This window comes from Urocampus carinirostris, chromosome 11 (genome assembly GCF_059441175.1).
Source record: "Urocampus carinirostris isolate Australia breed hairy pipefish chromosome 11, RoL_Ucar_1.0, whole genome shotgun sequence".
Lineage (NCBI taxonomy): Eukaryota > Metazoa > Chordata > Actinopteri > Syngnathiformes > Syngnathidae > Urocampus > Urocampus carinirostris.
The window spans coordinates 27175452-27196350 of NC_142359.1; the positions used below are offsets into that span (position 1 = coordinate 27175452).

A 20899-nucleotide genomic window follows, 5' to 3' on the forward strand; every position below is an offset into this window, starting at 1 on the left:
AGTCGCGCAACGTTGGCCGGGGGCTTGAGTACGCTTTTCTAGTCCCTGATTACGCCAAGGGTTATGAGCCGCAGTGCCTCTGCGTTCGTATCGCACTCCTCAAGGTCGAGGTACTTGGGGCACTAACTTTTGCTGGCTCTGAAGTCGATTTGATGACGTGGTCGCATGCCTGTCAATTTGTCAGTTAGTATGGTGCTTGATAGCCTTGAAATTGCGTGAATTTTTTATTTTGTGTTTTCCATTATTATTTGGATTATTATTATTGTGATTCTCTCCATTATTTGGAGAGAGTTTGTCTATCTGACAACACATGTTGATAATTGATTGAAAAATGTTTGAATTTTGGGTGAAGTGGTTATGAATGCTTAGGATTGTTGCCCAATTTCTCAACAAATCTGGTTAAAAATTACGCCAATATCGTTCTCTAGTGGCATCGCATTGCATTTATTCTTGCACATTAGTTTGTCTAGTATTGAAGTGGCATTGCGCCCTACGGGTCGTGCCCAAGAGGACGGGTGTATGTTAGAGGCAGAGTTGGGGAGTAACAACGTTAAGTAATTAGGATACATTCTGTTACAGTCAAACACAAAAATACGTTATATAGCTACATTTAGTTAAAATAAGGTTTGCTTTGATAGCACGGCGGCTCTCGGTTAGCGCATGTGCGGCACAGTTCATGTCATGGGAACCTGTCGTGGGTTCAAATCCAGCTCCAGACTTCCTGTGCGGAGTTTGTATGTTCTCCCCGTGCTTTCGTGGGTTTCCTCCGGGCACTCCGGTTTCCTCCCACATTCCAAAAACATGCATTTCAGGTGAATTGGCCGGTCCAAATTGTCCCTAGGTGCGAATGAGCGAATGAGTCGTCTGTCCCTGTGTGCCCTGCGATTGGCTGGCAACCAGCTCAGGGTGTCCCCTGCCCACTGCCCGGAGATGGCTGGGATGGGCTCCAGCCCCCCGCGACCCTAATGAGGATAAGCGGTACGGCTAATGAGAGAGATGAGACAGGATCACACTTTTACTTAAAACTATATTTACATGTACATAATGTGATAAAAGACAAATTATGTTTATAATATTTTCAATCATTGAGACGGGAGATAAAGAGACACGTGACATCCGTGAGCTGTACTAAAACTAAAACAGAGCATATCTTGTCTGATGTGATACATATATATATATATATATATATATATATATATATATATATATATATGTATCTACACTGTAAATTCCGGACTCCAAGCCGCTACTTTTTCCCCAAACTTTCAACCCTGCGGCTTATTTAGTGATGGGGCCAATTTATGTCATCTTTCTAACGGCCGCCAGCGGCGCTCGGGTACAAAAGGTAAGATTTAGACCGGTGGAATATATGCGCCGAGGAAGACTGCAACTTCACTAAAACTGGCCGCATGTGAAAGGCAACTTTTTCGAAAGTCTGCCAGTGGATCCTGACAGCGTGGGGCAGCATCAAAAAATCCACCATCACCAACGGGTTCCGAAAAGCCGGCTGCGTGACGGAGAGGAGGGCACAGAATCAGAAGTGGATGGGAGCGTGGGATGACGTCTATATGACAAAGTTTCTTTCCCACACTGAGGAAGACGACTTTGATGGCTTCAGTTCTAAGGAGGAAGATGAGAACTGTGTACCGTGATTTTTACAAGTACGGTATGTTTACTGTGTTGCGAGCGTGTTGCTACCATTAACTGCCCTGTCAGGCACCGTATAATATGCGTAACCATGTATAATATGTATTTGCAACTGTATATTTTTGTAATGTATTTATTTGTATTTATTTTGGACACTTATTCTGGTGTGTCTTGCATGGGCGAATTAAAAAGAAGGGGCGTAACAAAAGCGGGCTGACGGAAAGTGGGGACCGGTAAAGGTGAGTGTTTGTGGACACGGCGGACAATAGTGGATATATATTTTTCCCACTCTTACCTTTGGAAATATACACGTTTTTCCTTGGATTACTTTCAACGGGACCCGGACTCTGCAGGTCTGCATCAAACTTTAAGTACCGTATCATTTTCCGTTCATTTTGCCAGCTGTGATTTTTGGACTGTGTACTTTAATGAAGGAAATTCAGTTTCAATCGCGGGACTTAAAGTCGGGTCTGGGGTTAATTTTGTGTTACATTCTATTAACGTGGGCGCATGCGGCTTATATACAGGTGCGGCTTGTGTAAGTACAAAATTGGTTTTCCTCTTAAAATGTTGTGGGTGCGGCTTATAATGAGGTGCGCTCTATAGTCCGGACTTTACGGTATATATATATATATATATATATATATATATATATATATATATATATATATATATACATATATATAGGGATACGCTATTCATTTGTCTCAAACAAAATGTTATTAATTTATTTATATTGTTTGATTTTGTCATCTCATCTCATTATCTGCACCTCTTATCCTCAGTAGTGTCGCGGGGTGCTGGAGCCCATCCCAATCATCAGGCAGTGGGCAGGGGACACCTTGAACTGGTTGCCAGCCAGTCGTAGGGCTGATTTTGTCTTGTATTACCATATTTGGGATTGGAGTAGAAATCAAAAGTAATAGGTTTACATTACTTCAATAATATGGTATTCTATTACATTACTGTTTACATTGTTCAACAGGTAACTAGTAACTGTATCCAAATACAGGGTACAATGAAACGTCAATTAGTGCAAGGATTACGTATCAATTGTAACATCATATCAATTGAAAAAGTAAATCTGATCATCTTCATCTGTACATCCATATATTACAGTCATTTTTACCCAAACCTGCATGACATATTGTTTAGCTCCACACATACAGTTGTGATATACTCAAGATTTAAAAATCATATTTTTTTTTATAAATGCACACCCAATATTACAAATTGCATATGTGGCTCTGCAAAATAAATGTTTTTTATTTATTTCTATGCTCGAGACATTGTAAAATTGGCATTGAAAGTCCTTAAACATTGTATTAGGCAATGAAAAATGTGTACGGAACCTGGTTCATACGTTTTTGTGGTCACTGTATACAGTATATATATATATATATATATATATATATATATATATATATATATATATACAGAGAGAGAGAGAGAGAGAGAGAGAGAGAGAGAGAGAGAGATGGATAATGGATGGATGAATTGTAAATTCATTGATGATGACCAAACTCTAATTTTGAAAATAGTTTAATTCCAATTTCATTGCACTTTTTTTTTCATTTCACATCTGTTCTGATGCACTTAAACATAAGGCCCAAATTCATTATTGGAATTCATTGCACTATTTTCAATGTTTGGATGCACTTAAACCTTAGGCCAGTCTGCGATACTTTGTAAAGCTTTGCAGTCTAACAATCACTTTAGTTTCAAAACGTTTTGATTATTTTATAACGTGTTAATCATGGAGTGCCATGTCTAATCTCATTGTAAACAATGTTCACTAGGTTGTTATCAATGAAATGAAATGAAATGAAATGAAATGAAATGAAATGAAATGAAATGAAATGATCTGCATTTCTATAGCGCTTTTCAAGTCAATGACTTCCCAAAGCGCTTTACAATGTGCTTCACATTTCCCAATAGCGGCCGTGCAGCCATGTAAGGCGCTAACCTGCTTATTGGGGGTCTTAGGGGTTCAGTGTCTTACCCAAGGACACTTCGGCATGTAACACGGACAAGCCGGGATTCGAACTGGGATCCCTTGATCCCAAGACGAGCGCTCTACCTCCTGAGCTACTGCCGCCCCATCAATGACAATTAATTTTAATTGTAATTCTAAATCTACAAGGACTTGAAAACAAAGATTGTTCAACATCAGGATTTAAGGGAGGGTATAAAAAACCCCGCTAAGACATTTAGTGTGTAAGTTTCCACGCTGAGAAGCATTGTAAGGAAATGGAAGGACAAAGGCGCAGTTCTAATTAAGGCCGGGAGTCAAATCTCAGATAAGCAGAGTTAAAGAATGGTGAGGATATTTAAACTTATCCCAATCAAATCTACAGGAGGCTGTGATTTATTTTCTCCCTTATTATTTCTCTTTAAAGTATTTTATTACATGCTTATCCTGCCAAGTCTAACCTTGTAATAAACACTGCTCACTGCATTATTATTATTAATGAGGATAAGGACGATATCCTTGGCTCGGTCAGAGGGGCACTCACCAGGCGTCTGGAAGTTGAGTCGACGAAGCTCCACCGGGTCCGTTGGGTGATGCAAGGGCATCTCCTTGCTGTTGGGCAGACTCCCTTTCCTGGCTTCCGATTCAGCCCTTTTCCTACAGCGATGAGAAGTCAGGTTCTATTTACACTGAGGAAATATGGTGACGGGTGGAGTGTGCTGCTATTGATGGGCCGGTCTAGGATCTATTGATGAAAGTTCCGACTCTTTTGGCTAGGCTCACTAAGAAAGCTGGCTCTTTTGGCACTCAAATGGCTTTTGGAATTTTTTTGATGCTTTAATTGATATAATATCAATTATTGTGGAACATAATGCAGAAAAAGGCCCTAGCAATTCATTAAGAAATAGATAATTTCACTAAATTATTACGACATTATTTATTTTACTGTACAGTGAAATTTTAACAAATTAAACATTTTTACTTTTTTTACCAAGCAGATTTGAAGTCAAACAACACTCTATATCTGAAAAACACAAAATCAAATATAAAATAAAAGAATACATTTTTGGTGCAACAACAAATTAACTATAACATACGAGAATGCACTTTAAATAAAAAACTAATCGGGATAGAAATTGTTGCTAAAAAAACATGAAACATAAACATACAAATATACAAACTATTTAGAGATCTATACTCAACAAATGTCAAGTCAAACACACAGAACCCCTGAAAAAAACGCATACTGCACATTTACAAGAGAAAACAAGTTTCACGAAGGTTGCCGGCTCCCTGATAGTTAGGGAGCTGGCTCCCATCGTTCACCTCAAAGGTTAAGATCACTCTCGCAAAACGAGCCGGCGCCTGATAGATTGGGAAGAATTACAGGGAAAAAAGGAGTCACGAAGGTTGGTCCTGTTTGCTATTAGGGAGCTGGCTCCAGTCATTCACTTCAAAGAGCTGGCGCATAGAGGGGTTACTTTTAAGAACGACACATCAGTATCTCAAAGGGAACCGGCTCCTGTTGGTCGCTTCAAAACTGCTTGCTCATACAGCCGTTTTATTCATTAACAAGATATATTTTTCCAAAAGGGAGCTTGCTCAAATCGTTTATTTCAAAAAGTTGGGAGCCGCCTTCTCGCCAATTAGGAACTGGCTCCCGTCATTCATTTCAAAGAGTTCAAGTCATCGAGTTGTCACGTTTGTGGACAACACATCACTATTTCGAAGGGCCGACACCTGGTTAGTGGGGAACCGTTCTCGTCGTTCATTTCAAAACGTCGACTAATAGAGCCTGTACTTTCGAGAAAAACACAGCTCCTAATTGGTGGTATGCTGGCTCCCGTCTTTACCTTCAAAGAGCTGGCTCATAAGGCCGTTAACGTTCGCCAACGACACATTAGTCAATGCAAGCTCTATTCTTAATTGGGAGGCTTATGAGAATGTTTTGGTCAGTTTCAGGGCTCTCTTACCTGTCAGGTTTGCTGTTCCGTTGGTCGGCAAGAAGAGAAATATCGGAAACAAACGTTAGCCAGAGGGAGCTTGGGCTCCAGAAAATGAGGTGCACAGACAAAAAAAGTGACAGATATCACATCTGAGTGTCGGATTTTTCATGATGACTTTCTTCGAAAATACTGCTGGTTTTGCAGCCGCAGGGTCTGTTTTGAGCGACATGGAGGCAGCCAGGTGCAAAAGTAGGAGCATTTTCAACTGATTGCTTCTTGTTGGGGCATAAAAGTCATCTACCCGCTACTGATTGCCGTATTTGTCTTTTACGTCGCTTTATTCATGAGGAGGGGTTTTAACATGTATCCAGATGTGCAAAACAGAAGATACAATTGATAGTCACATGACTCTTATCAGTAAATTTTAAGGATATTCCTATTATGAAATGCAGTGTTGCCTCACCTTTTGAATACCTCTGGCCCTCCTACAATGTTTTCAGGTTAGATTTGCCACTTGTTAGACAAAATTTTAGGTTTTTATCGACCCGACGTTTGAGCAGAAAAATTGCCTTTTTTTTTTTTACAGAATTTAAACTTTCGAATAACCAGGGCGTTCCAGCAGCTGAGTCAAGCCAAACCAAATTGTTTTCCACTCTAATAATCCACTAATCTCACTATTTAAGATGATTTGTAAGAGAAAAATGTGGGTAAAAGCAACAAGGAGAATGTCTAAAGAGACAAAAACGCTTCTCTTTTAAAGGCAGTCATGGCTGTTTGTAAATTTTAAGGAGAGAACTTTTCGGATTTTTGCAGGTCACAAATGGTTCTGGTCCACATTAATAAGAGATGGGTTACATCGCACACTATGTTTAAGACAAGTTTGCTGGTAGGTACTATCCATCTATCTACAGTATATACAGAAGTCATATCACCCTGGTGGGAAGTGGCTAGAGTAAAATACTCACATTGACCAAATATTCATTCCCCTTCACTCTTCCTAACCTGAGACTGAGATTAAGCCCACAGGACAACAATGGGTGAGTTGCTGTGTCATGTAACCCTTCCTTTGCATAGAGGTGGGACAGAATACACTGGTTTACCCCCTCTTAACCATCCTTTGCCATTCACATCCATCCCTACCACACACTCTTGCCTCCATTAAATTAACCAACCTCATACCAGAAGCACGTCTCACTACATCCATCCAACCATATTCTGCATGACATATTCTTTTAGTAAACGGCCTTTATCCAGTCTTTCAATTGTTCCAAAGCATCTCAGAAGATTTTCATCTACCCTCTCAGTAAGGTCTCTCACACACCGGTTCCTCTTCTTACTACTTAACCAATCCAGTCATGTCACTCCACACATACTACGCAAACATATCATTTCAAAGTAACTTAACCTATTACGCTTATTTACTCTCAAAGCCCACTGATCTGAGCCATGCAATACTTTTGGTACCACCACACCTTCATACAATCCTCGTTTTGCATCCGTTCACATATATCTATATATCTCCACATCCTCCTCCAAACCACCACTTGCTGCCACATACAAACCCAACATACTTAAAATCATTTAACTCATGTAACTTTTCACCATTCAACAAAATCTCTAATTCACCTACCTTACCACCTCTAGAACACCTCATTACTTTGCTCTTGTCTGCTTTTACCTTAAGAATTCTTCTTTTACACCCTCAAACAAACTACACAACCAAAAAACTCAGTCCTGCTGCAGAGTCAGCCACCAAAGCAGTGTTATTTGTAAGTAACAGCTGACTTACATGCAACCCACCCTCACATACTATACCTGCAATCCCTGCTCTTACACACACCTCGCGCACCACTGCATCCATATACAAATGGAACAGCCAAGGTGACAAGACACACTCTTGCCTCAAACCCACTCTTACCGGAAAACAGCTCACTTCGCGTCCGACTCCCACACAAGCTTTACTATCCTCATACAAGCTTTGCACAGCATGCATCAACCTGACACCAACACCATATATCCTCAATACTTGACACAATGTCTCCCGATCTATCCTGCCATATGCTTTTCTAAATCTGTAAATGCCCCATAGACCTTTCTTCCTTTCACGAAAAACTTTTCACACAAATGCCTCACTGCAAAACTCTGATTTGTACATCCCCTTTATTTTCTAAACTCACACTATTCCTCACCAAGTAATTCTTCTGTTTGATCCCGAATTCTTCCAATCAATATCCAGCCATAAAGCTTTCCCGCCGAAAGCAACACATTAAGACCTCTTGAATTACTACACAGATGCATGTTTTATTACAATAAAACAGTGGGCTTTTAATACAGACCACAACCATAATTTCTTATGGAAATACATCCATTTAGACCCAACCAATTCAAACCTCAACCTTCAACCTGGATTAAGTTTGAAAACTGAGGCACCCGTCTATTTGATTTAAATTTTAAGTATAAAGACTTGAGTTTGCTCGCCTGTTCACATTTGAATATAAGCGACGTAATTTATTTCATTTTATACATAAACTTTTATTGTGAAGGACCTTGACATATATGGAAAGGATTAACATTGATGTTGATTTAAGGATGGATGTTTCGCTATTGGTGGGCTATTATATCATGAAATATAACCAGAATGTTGATTCTGTTAGTGTGGTACTTAAATTTGAGAAAAAAAACAAAAACAAAACTGTGTGGTAACGCACCTCTTGTAGAGCAGAATGGCGATGACAATGCATATGATGAAGATGACGGCAAGGACGGGGCCCACAACCCAGATAAGGCCCTCTTCCTCATCGATAATCGGCTGGGGGTCAATGTCGGCTGAAACCACCGGGTCCGAGTATGGGCTGGTTGCGTACATGATCTATAGAAAAATTTGAAATTTAATGTTTGTCTAAATTCCTTTTTGGGCTTCAAACCAAAAATGACACCAAGCTCCATTCAGAGTCTTTCATGAACTAAATCAGGAGCTTTCAGCATTTTTTTCATTCCTTTCAATCTATAATAACAAAAGCTATTATTTCCTAAATTTACAAAGATAACCACTAATATTTATATCAAATTCCTCCAGCGATTTGCAAAAATCTGCAAAGTAGACAGGGTATAATGGATTGTAGGAAAAACTGTGTAGTTAATTTTAGGTGGGCAACAATGACACACTTCGGAGGCCCAAACCCCTTTGCCGGCCTTTGCTCTAAACAATAGTCGACTTGGGATAATGGATCACAGCCAAAACTGTACATTTCATTGTAGGCCGCCATGTCTCCTGGAAAATGTGCATTTTGATCGGCCCCACTCGCAGCAATATGAGATTGGGTGTAATGGATCACAACCCCACGAGTGCAGTCCATCTTAGGCGGAGATAATGGCAAAAAAAGGGCTACCGGACCGTACAAACGTGCACTCTGCCGGCCCCTGCTAGCAGCAAAATGGGATTGGCGATCATGGATCGTGGCCACACGATTGCACTTTGTTTGAAAGAACAGCTAAAAGGAGTTTCCTGTCCAAACACAAATGTACACTGCCAGTGATTGGGAATAATGGTTTGTGGAATATTTCAACCTGCGAACCGCTAAGGCTGCAAAGTACGAAGTCGCGAGGGATTACTGTATCTCATTTCCTGGTAAGAAATAAAGAAACGGATAAAAAAAGGTTCCGCTAAGTGAGCAATTTGCAGTGCTTTCTCTGTGAGCCATTATCATTTTACCTGCATTCAAGGTGAGCGAGTAAGAGGGAAGTATACACAGCCCTGGAGCTCTTCCCATCCATCATCTTGTCTACTTAATCATGCTACTTTTTTTCCCCGTGCTTTCATTTACATACACAAGCTTCGGCTGCATTTGAGGAGATAAGACAACCGGGACGTAATTAAAGAGGCGCCCCCTTATCGAGGTGGTCTTGTAATCAGCTTCGCTCTTACGGGGGCTTCTCGCCCTCGGGCTTCTCAAGTTTTGCAAATCTTGGAAGGGCTCAAATTAACACATCTAACCGGGACTAGGGGAGAGGGTGCAACTACCTCCCACTCTATGCGATGATTGACAGAGAGGAGAACTGAATTTTGTTTTCATCGCTCCTGTATTTTAAGACCAATTTTCAAATTGTTGCAAAGTACAATTCACTATACTATACAATATTCAATTTTTGTTTCATAGATGAGCGTGCGGGGGATTGTCTGTGTGCCCTGCGGAAAGCAACACGTTCATGGTGTTCCACTGCATGAAGATATCTGGAATGGCCATCGGCACCCCCGTGACCCTAATGAGGATAAGCAGTGTAGAAAATGGATGGATCATTGCTTTTCCCACTTTAAAGCATTTTCACTTATTTCATTATTATTTTGTATGACTAGTTTGCATGCCTAAAAACTTTGTATGCGGGTTAAGTCTTAAACATGCCTGTCTGCTATTGGTCAATGTCATATAAAATGCTGGTCTTCTACTGGTTTGCATCGCTGCATGATACAAATGGTAATATCCGATTGGCCAAACTAGCTTCCACCATGCCTTTCCCTTCATTTAGTGCAGAATATTGTATGCATTATAAGGACTTAGCAAGTTGGTGATACATTACTGTATTTTGTGCACTTTATTTATTTGTAATGGATGCTTGCAGTGATGCTAAAGGGAGAAGTAAACATGCTAACTATGACAATGACAAAAGACTGAGAAACAAACAAAACATTCTCTTTTGTATGGAAAAAAGATTATTCAAGATACTATTTTGGAAATATATTGCTGCTAAAGTAATTGCCTTTTATTACCGTGCACCATTGTTCTTACACATTTTTAACTTAGGCCAGTATAGACAATACCTTGTAAATATTTGCCCATTTATTCAAAACATATTGTTTTACCTTACTTTTTTTTTCCTTTAAAGGGACACTCTATAATGCTTGACAACTAGATGGAGATGTTTTATTTGGTGCAACTGAATATGCATGGTACAAAGCACAAATAAAAATAAAATACAGAGACTCAGTTACCAGATCACAACATTTTCTTGTAAATTTTTGCCCAGGGGTTTATGTTATGTCAATATAAAGCCAATTTGTTGGTTTACGATTATTTTGATTAATACACGATTATATGACAATTGATGTATTTTTGATGATTATTTAGGTCCAAATCATGTTTAAATGCATATATCTTTAAACCACTAGGAAGGGCTAAAATTACACTTCTTTACCTTTTGCTTAATATCATATCATACTATTATGTGTATAGTAAACACTGTATGTATATTATTCTAAAAACTAGAGAAAAGTATATCAAAAATAGTTAAAAAAAACACATGAAATGTTTTCTAGGCTAAGACCTCCTTTTTCTCTCTGATTAGTGTAGAGACCTACCAGTTAAATATGCCGTTCTAAAATAACACGTTATTATATTCTCGTTACCATGTTATTAACAGGGTGTAACTATTAGAGATTAAAATAAGCGCAACCACAAAACAACACAAATCAACGGTATGAATAAAAACCCCCACAAAATTACAATGAAGTGCAGTGTGTTTCAAATAATGTGATATCCTTAGAATATTAATAATTTGTTATCATAACAAATATTTGTATTTTCTGTACTAACTTATGTGCAGATAATATTAATCTAAAACAAAAAAAAATAGTAATCTACTGGAGACTGTTACGGCGTGTTTGGCACGTATGCCGTGTCTAAGGCAGTGCACATATAAAACATTGGTGAAACATTTCACATACTGTATTTTATGAACTATGTAACTATGTATTTCATAGTTTGGCCAGGGGTGTGACTTATACTCCGGGCAGACTCATACAAACAGTTTTTAACACATTATTATATCACTGTTGTACATTTTTCTTAACGGTACTGTATATCAGTGTTTTTCAACCACTGTGCCACGGTACATTAGTAATTAACGTACTGCGCCATGGGAAATGATCCAATTTGTGTGTGGTCTAGTAAAAGCTTTCTTTTATTTGGATAAACTTTTACCAGGGGATGCAAAGGCACTGGCTGGTCGTGTCCAGCAGGATTCTTTCAAATAAAATAAATGTGCCTAAGCTCAAAAAGGTTGAAAAAGACTGCTGTATATCACTTCTCATGCCATTTTCAGTCTGGGCGTGTGTTGGTAACTTCAACCTTGTCAACCTAAAAGCAGAAACTGGCACATCATCTACTTCCAGGACCCACCAGGAGTTGTGTACCGGTAAAAGTCACGTGACAATTTGATTAGATTTAGTGATTAGGAGTGAAGATGATAGTTTTGTAAGCATATTATTTATGTTAGAGCTATCTGAATAACTCTTAATATGCTGTACTTTATTTTGAAATTGCCTTCCAAAATAACCTGCATGTTTTTGGTATTGGATATCTTCAAATAAATGTCCCTCCGAAAATACGACCTATATTTCAAGTTTTTCCATCTTAATTATGCATGATTTGGCTTGTGCAACTAATAGTCTGGAAGATTCAGTTTTCCACAAGCCTTTGAATATTTTATTTAGATTAGGAAGATTAAATCTTTTGATCCTATACATTAATACAGTACTTGTTGATATAATTTACCGTAGTAGGTACTTCATGTGATATTTACATCCCAAAGAGAAACATTTTTTATTAAATACTGTGTATTTTCAGAACGAGTCCAGTGGCTACACATGTGGACCCCTGCTGTAACGGGTAAAACCTTTGTTTCATGTCCGTCTTCAGTACCGATACCTCAATATCAAGCTTCCCTTCTCACCCCTCCCTAAAAAAAGATAAGGTCTCACGTTGTCGGACATCTCCAAGGCGGCCAGCACAAAGAAGATGTATTCTTGTCCGTTCTGCAGTCGCTTGTTTTGGAAATTGCCGTAGAGCTTGCCGTCGCCCAGCGTAAAGTCTTTGGGCAGGTCCGGGAAGTGGGCGGCGATGTACGCTTTAGGCTCCGCCTCCCTGCGTAGCCGCAGGCCTCTGCTGGTGCGGTTTATCTCTTTCAGCAGCTACAGCAAAAGAGAAACGCGATAAGATGCGGGAGCGCGTGAAAACCACAACAAACCATTTCTGCCTGTCAAGATTTCAAAGCCCCCCCACCCTTCTCTGCCCCTCTCTTTCTTGGGCACAAGCTGAAAACGCCGATAGCGGAAGCCAGAGCAGTGAAAGATCTGACTTATCGCTTCTGAAAAATAACGAAATGAAACAGGGCAACGACGTTGCCTTGGTCGATATAAATTCCAATTATGTCTCGCTGTTATTCAACACGAAGCAAATTAAACATTCCATACATATTATTTTGCTGCTAATAGCATGGCATTATTTTTGATTGCACTTTTTTTCTGATGCACTTACAACTAAGGCCCGTCTGACAGTACGACACTCTTAAAATAGTTTCCGTATTTATCAATATATAAAGCCCTTTTATTCCCCAAAAACTCAATATAGCAAGTTTTGCTGCCCATCATACACAAGCTTTAACCATATTTTTAGAATGATTAATCAGTCGAAAAATATAAATGACCAAATTGCAAAGCATAGATTGCAACTGGAATCCAATGCAATTTGCTGCCAAATCCTAACCCCTGGACCACCAGTAATACAGAGGGCGAATGAAAAGGCATTATCTCATTATTATACTATTTTTATGGTGCCATTCGTCTCTGGTTTTTAAAAAAAGGGTAATGATGAGATGACATTTGTGGCCTTTTCATGTGTCACGTACATCACTGATGGTCTAGCGCAGGGGTCGGGAACCTTTTTGACTCAAAGAGCCATAAAAGCAAAAAATATTAATTTTATTTTGGGAAAGAGCCACACCATATATTATGAGAAAAAATTACAAAATTGCTAAACCCGCACCCCAGACAAAAGCTTAGTCTTCAGCACATTTATTTTTGATGATTTGATAAAAAATATGAAAAGAGAATAATGCCAGAGCCCCTGTCCCAAAATCAACAAACATACCACTTTAAACTTGTCTCTTTCTTGCAATTACTCAAGATCGGTTAAACTCCTTTTGACCCTTTTTTTTCATACATATTGGTTTCAAAACCAAAAGCAAGCAGTTATTGTGTAAAAACGTCACAACATTCTGCAAATAGGGAGCCTGATGAGCTCACTTTTGGCGCAGATGGCGTAGGGCGAGAGATGGGAGGGAGTGCTTGCGCTTTTTGCATGGCTCCACCCATCCCTCCCACTCACCCAATCAAAAGACTAAGTTCTCTTCCGGTGTTTTGGCGTATTTACAGTGTGTTCTGTGGATTCATCATAAGGTATCTGAACACTGAACACAGATTATATAGTGAACTTTTATATAAAGGATTCTTTAGCGTTGTACAGCCAAAACGAGTTTTTTCCCCCCTTTTTTGTGTGACACCTTGACTGTAAATTGTGGTGAAAAACGTGCCCTATATATACTGCGAAGTAACATTGGATACTTAGCTTTGGATTGGATTTGCGTGTACCTGAATAGGATGAAAAACTTAAGTCTCGAACTAGATGGAGATATTTTGCATGCAATCAAATTTGTCTCTGAGCCATAGATATTCATAGAAAAAGCCATATATGGCTCGCGAGCCATAGGTTCCCGACCCCTGGTCTAGCGGTAAAGATTTGGTACGCTCAGTCGAGATCCGGGTTTGATGACCGTTGCATTCATCCGCAAGCTGAGACATGGTAAAACAATATTTGTAATCAAAATTTAGGGGTCCCGAAGTGCATGCTATACATGGATAAATAATGTAATCCTTCACTATTTGCCGCTCAACAGCCTTAGTGCAGGTTGATCAATATTCCGCGATCCATTATCCCTGATCGCATATTGTTGCGAGAAGGATTTTTTTTCTAACCTGGCAACACTTTTATGCTGTTCTGTCCTCAAAAATGTGAGCTACACTCATGGGGCCGAGATCCATTATGCTAGATCGCATCTATTCCTGCAAGTGGGAGCCGGCAGAGCGCACTTATGTTGGGCTTACCAGCTCTTAGTTGCCATTATTTCTGCCTAAAACAAACCAACCTTGTGCAGCTGCAATCCATTACCCTCAATCCCATTTTACTGCCAGTGGGAACCATCACACTAGTCAAAAGCCATGCCATTGTGGCCCACCTAAATTAAAATGCACGGTTGTGGCCGCAATCCTTTATCACCAGTAGAGTATTGCTGAGAGCAGCGGCGAGAGAGCTAATTTGTGTCATGCATGCTGCCTTTTTTTGTTCTTTCTGCCTAAAATGCACAGCTCCTGTGCAGCCACTCTCTATCTTGCCTGGTGGACTATTGCTGCAAGCAAGGGCAGGCGGGGTGCACTTGTGTAAGGCCTGGCAGCTCTTTTTTTGCGGTTACTCTTATTTCTTTGTTTTATTATGTCAAATCCAATCATGCTGCAAGCGGGGACCGGAAGAAGGCCCTCTTATCTGGAGGCATCCCGTTCTAGCCTACCTAAAACGAAATGCATGGTAATAGCCACAACCCATTATCCCTGGTTGACTGCTACTGAGAGCGGAAGCCGGCAGAATGTTTTTTTTCTGCGGTTCATGCTGCGACTGTGTACCGTTTTAGACTTTGAACCAGATTATTTTTATCGCAAACAATTATCCTCGGTAGGTTATTACTGAGAGCAGGGGATTTATGAATTTTAAATATTTTTTATTTTAGCACCTTAAACAAACAGTACCTATGCAGATGCAATCCATTACCTAATCAACTTTTGCTGCAACCATGTTACAGCAGAGCGCTCGATAAAAAGGAAGAGCGGGGCGGGGGTGGTTCTCATTTTTACATTTTTGCATATTGCCAGGGTCGTGGTCACTTGAGTTTGGGTCAAAAAATTGAACAACCCAACAATTGGGTTGATCTGACAATGTCCTGAGTTATTCTGAAGAAAAAGGCCCCACAAAACATCAGTTTTAGATATTCTATGTACGAGAGTATCCTGCAAAAATAAGTTTTCATTGTAAAACATGTAGCGTTGACATTTAAACAAAAAGCCACATCTCAGAGTGTAAAATTTAACAATGCTTGATTTTTTTCTCAATTTTGTGATTATTAACAAAAAATGTGTTTTCTGTAGTCTGCGACATAAACTGGCATAGAAACCTACAAATATTTTTAGTTTTTAGTGGTTAGCGTGTCCGCGGCACAGTTCTGAAGTCATGGGTTCAAATCCAGCTACCAGCCCTCCTGTGCAGAGTTTCCATGTTCTCCCCGTGCTTATATGGGGTTCCTCCAGGCACTCCAGTTTTCTCCCACATTCCAAAAACCTGCATGTCAGGTTGATTGGCCGATCAAAATTGTCCCTAGGTGTGAATGAATTGCCCTGCGACTGGCTGGAAACCGGTTCAGGGTGTCTCCTGCCCACTTCCCCAAGATAACTGGGATGGGCTCCAGCAGCCCCACGACCCTATCGTGGATAAGTGGTGCAGATAATGGATTGATGGCTCTGCACAAACTTGCAGTATGCGGTTCATACCAAAGTGAATTTGAAAAAAATCTATTTTATCTGTCAAGCAGGCTTTGTGCTCAACTCTGTCGACTAGGGCAGGATGCTAATTATGCTAATCACGTCCGCCGAGCCGCTGCAGATTCGAATCTGTGCGTGTGAACAATGCATGCAATGCCTGTCAGTGGCATCGCGCTGTGTGTTTGTATGCGTTTGCTCTGTTTTGGCTGCGGGGCTGTTGGAGCAGCCCGATAATGTCTTCAATCATCTCCGCTGTCAACAGTGACGGAATCTAGTTGCCCTTGGGAAAAGTTGTGAAAAGGTGAGTGCCGGTATTGACAAACAAATAAATTCTGACAGCGCGGGTGAGTTTTTGGGGCCGATCGGTCAAGGCTCCAGACACGAGCCCCACCCGAGGCCGGAACCATAAAAGCCAATGCCAGATGGAATGATGGGCGCGCTCGCTTTCGGCCTTCCCGCGGCCCCGTGATAAATCCCGAGCTGGAAATACGAGGCGCGGCTTAGGAAATCTTGTAGAGATGACTAAAAGGGCGGAATGTAAAAGTTAGCGAGCGTGTCGCGCGTGGGCGCAGGACGGCTGCCGGCTCTTGGGGTAATTGGAACGGCTTGCAATGCACACTTCAACGGCTACTCGAAGCCCTTGTCTTTTCTGAGGAAAAGTACACCTACCTCCTCCAGATTCATCTCGTCGGGATTGTCCCAGGGCTTGAGGAACTTGCCGCCGCGTTGCTTCTTCAAGGGTACCACGACGATGTAATAAGCACTGCAGAGGAAAACACATAATCGTCAGGTAGTGATGCAAACTTTCCCTGCATCGAGCTTTTATCATTAAAACATATGGAAAAAGTGTAATGACCATGACATGTGTGTTATATTAATCAGTCGCTTTTCCTGAGCTAAATCCGTGTAATACTGTTCATAGTGGCTCTTTTTTCATATTCATATATACCAGTATATATATATATATATATATATATATATATATATATATATATATATATATATATATATATATATATATATATATATATATATATATATACACACACACACACCTATCTCTCTATATATACATACCTATCTCTCTATATATACATATATATATATATATATATATATATATATATATAAATCTCGGGTTAGCACGTGTGCGGCACAGTTCAAGGTCATGAGATCAAATCTCCTGTGTGGAGTTTGCATGTTCTTCCTGTGCTTGCGTGGGTTTCATCTGGGAGCTCCGGTTTCCTCCCACGTTCCAACAATATGCATGTCAGGTTAACTGGCCACTCCGAATTGTCCCTAGGTGCGGATTAGCGAGTGAGTTGTCTGTCTCTGTGTGCCCTGCGACTGGCTGGCAACCAGTTCAGGGTGTCCCCTGCTCACTGCCTAAATATAGCTGGGATGGGCTCCAGCACCCCTGCGACCCTACTGAGGATAAGCGGTGCAGATAATGGATGGATGGATATGTACATCTCCCACTTAAAAATCATGGAGGGGTCCGAAATTTTGGTCTTAGGTGCATGTCCACTGTGAGATACACGAAATGGAAAAATCCAGAAATCACAATAGGCTAAGTTGAGAGTAGCCATCCTTAGGAGCTGCACTGGATTTGGAACATTTTTACTCGTGGCCACCATCACCTGGCTTTTGTCATCATTGAACTCTTTGTCAGCTCATTCATGATGTGTGTGCAAGTGTTTGCATTTCTAATTTTTAGCTTGGATGAACTCTTCTGTTTTCATCATTCTTGGTGTTTGGGTTGGCGTTTTGGACTGTACTTGGACTGTACTTTCTACTTAATGTGTTCCGTCCTGAACAGCATTGCTAAAAGTAAGATGAAAGCAGATAGGAGTGGCGCATTGTTAACACATATTTAATAGAGAACCTATTTAATTTCCGACTTTTTTAAGGACACCTCAAACGATACACCCGACCTTTAACAAACACAGGTTTGCGCAGTCAGTAGCTGGCAAAGTCAGATTATTTCGGCACTCACCGCACTTTTTCCGCCGTCTGCACTGAAGGGAGCTCCACCGTCACCATGCCATCCGAGTTTGTCTTCCCGATCAGGAAAGGCTTGGTGTGGAGAATGTCCGGTGCCGTCATCGTGGCCACCCGGTGCTGCAGACCGCCGGCACTGTTGCCCCGATTGGTCAACAGGAAGGAGTACTGCGTTTCCGGTTGAAGACCCGTGATCAACTTCTGCGTCAGCTTGCCGTCCACCTCCACGCTTTGCCCGTCGTCGCACAAGATCTGGAGGTCAGGAAAGCTCACTTTCATGTGTATGTACTGACATATCTCGATACTAAAAATATTTTATATTTGATTTAATCAGCGTCCTAACCCAAAAAAATGTAACAGTGCATGAAGTATCTATGTTTAGTATCAACGCCCTTGCAGCGATACTAGAAGCATTATCATGACCTATATCACATTTATCAAATGTGAGATAAAAAAAAAAAGTTTTTGCCGTTTGTTGTTTCAACCACAAATTTACGACTAGCTTGTAGAGGAGGTCATGAATGGCATAAGCTGGATTTGTACAATGAGAGAACATAACTCACAGTAAAAGGCTGAGCGGCGTTGTACGTGTCAGGGATCTCCCATGTCAAAAGCACGGATGTCTTCATAGCAGCTCTCACATGGAAATTTTTTGCAAACACTGCTAAAAGAAAGGGGGAAGCATCTGATTTAGACACTGGACATTTACTCACTGTTTCCTGCCATACCTGGGACTTACCTTGGGAACGCCCTCCCCCTAAAGTAGACTACTGAACCCTGAACACTGTCCTCTTACCTTAACACCAACATTTAAATGTAATGAGCGACTTTCAGCGCACAAACACTTGGGAGGTTGTAAATAGCTCAAAGGGTATGCAGACTACACCCTGATACCTTATGATGGTGGCACTTTTTGGAACTTAGCAAGATAAGTTGGCTGAGGGACCAGTCATACCTTGATCCAAAGGCTGTGTCCTGATTTGGACACTGGGGCTATATGGACCAGAACCCTTGCTGGTGAATGCACACATTTTAATATCGTAAGTGGTATCCGCCTTAAGTCCATCCAAGACCACGGTGGACTCCGGGGCGGTGATGAAAAGTTCCGAGGGGCTACGCGGGCTGTTGATGTCTTTGTACTGCAAGGCATATTTGAGGATTTGTCCGTTTCGTTCGGCAAGCAACAATTCTTGCCAGGTGACCTGAATGGTGGACGTAGTGGCAGCATCGGCCGTGATCCATTGGGGGTACCCGCTGGGTACCGCCTCGTTGGTTGTAACCTCTTTTACCGTTTCTTCACCAAAGCCCACCTTGTTGCGCGCCGAGAGCCTGAAGGTATATGAGGCGCCCTTGTGGATCTCTCTGGTGGTGTAATGATTGTCCCGTTCGGGGAACTCAATGACTGTCAATGGTTCCAAGTCTTTGCGACCAAAGCGGAGTCTGTAACCTTGCAGGGGCCCATGGGTGACCGCAGGGGGGTGCCACTGGAGGAGAGCTGTGCCCATGTTGGTTGTACTGACCATTAGCCGGGGTTTGTCAGGGACTAAGGGAGAGTCCAAGAGAGAAGCAGAGTTACTTCACGTCTACAAACAGTGATACCTTGGTACTCGACCATAATCTGTTGGGGATCAGTATTGAAAAAACATTTTGGAGTCACACAACATTTTTTCTCTTAATGACTAATGTTTTTTTTTTTTTAATATATTCCTATGTTTTCCAAAATCCCCCCATAATGTAAATGAAAATGTGTACTTGAAAGGGTAATTATTTAAATGTGTAGATAATAAAAAATATACATAATAAAGATCCAGATATAAATTAGTTTGAATGCATTTATTGGACCTTTGAGCAGAGGCTCAATGGTTAACACTGGTACACCTTTCTCATATTTTGCAATCATTTCCTTTTTCAACTTAATCTCACTTTTCCTTCCCTTTATCACTAACTTCCTTGGACCCAATGTTATCGGTGAAAAAATATGGCAAACAAGACACTCAATCAAAATCAATTCTCAACAAACCTCTTTGTACTGATAATCTTTTGAAATAATGCTACCTAAGTGGCCAACATTGATACTCATCTCAATTGGTCACACGTTTGGCTGCGTTTGGGTTAGTTAGAGTTCTGATTTTTTTTCTGAATACCGAAGCAAAAATACTTGAGCATTTGGGTTATTTTTATTTTTTTAAACAACCCTGAAATTTGAGTAAACTTCAACAATGTAGTGGTTCAGTCCATTTTTTTTAACCAAAGTTTCAGTGAAACGTACCTGCACCAGTGGTCGTAACCATTTTTGGCTTGCTACGTGCGCCGTCGCCCTTTGTAGTATAGGCTCCCACAGTAACGGAATACGCAGTCTCAGCTTGCAGTTCAGTGATGAACATTTCCTGTCGAGAGGCAAGGCTTAAGTGACCCGGAGGAGGATTTAACAAAAAACAAACAAAAAAAAAACAGGCATGGAACTAGGGGCAGGCATTAGTTGACAAGGATGGAGACGGTTGGGTCTTATGGTCTGTATTTTCACAACTATTAGGCGCTCATAAAAAGATTAGAATTTACTCAAAAGTATAATGTGCCCTGTGTGTATATGTGGTTGTAAGGTGTTCAAAGTAGACGGCCATGAGTCAGCTGAAGCAGGAAGTGTGGGCTTTGATTGCATATGAAATAATGGGTAGGTGTGTTACCCAGAACACAGTGTTTTTCACAATTGCTGTTGAGCTTTGGCTCTATGCAAGCATATATTCAAGCCTCACCCACACCTGACGACGGTTCTTTTCCATATACCATTTAGCATTGGCATGCTGTTTTCTTTTAGTGAGCATTACTTCTGACATACATACCTTCAGACAACTTTTAATGACGCTGTGGATTGGCGAATAAATACTACGTAACCGATGTTGCGATCTTGAATTGTCA

General features: G+C 40.8%; 1 protein-coding gene across 22 annotated transcripts in view; it reads right to left on the minus strand.

The window, feature by feature from the left end:
- The window catches only part of ptprda (protein tyrosine phosphatase receptor type Da), a 482747-nt gene that overhangs the window by 27608 nt on the left and 434240 nt on the right, over positions 1 to 20899 (minus strand). For 6 of the 22 annotated variants that reach the window (XM_088346756.1, XM_088346747.1, XM_088346755.1 and 3 more), the window contains 9 exons: positions 20253 to 20370; positions 18939 to 19526; positions 18547 to 18647; positions 17979 to 18235; positions 16652 to 16745; positions 12320 to 12529; positions 8274 to 8434; positions 5593 to 5604; positions 4164 to 4276 (listed from right to left, as the gene is read on the minus strand). In XM_088346756.1, the coding sequence (XP_088202882.1) occupies positions 4164 to 4276; positions 5593 to 5604; positions 8274 to 8434; positions 12320 to 12529; positions 16652 to 16745; positions 17979 to 18235; positions 18547 to 18647; positions 18939 to 19526; positions 20253 to 20370 (1654 nt within the window). The remainder of the gene's footprint in view (positions 1 to 4163; positions 4277 to 5592; positions 5605 to 8273; positions 8435 to 12319; positions 12530 to 16651; positions 16746 to 17978; positions 18236 to 18546; positions 18648 to 18938; positions 19527 to 20252; positions 20371 to 20899) is intronic. The other 16 variants (XM_088346753.1, XM_088346749.1, XM_088346751.1 and 13 more) reach the window with 7 other exon arrangements.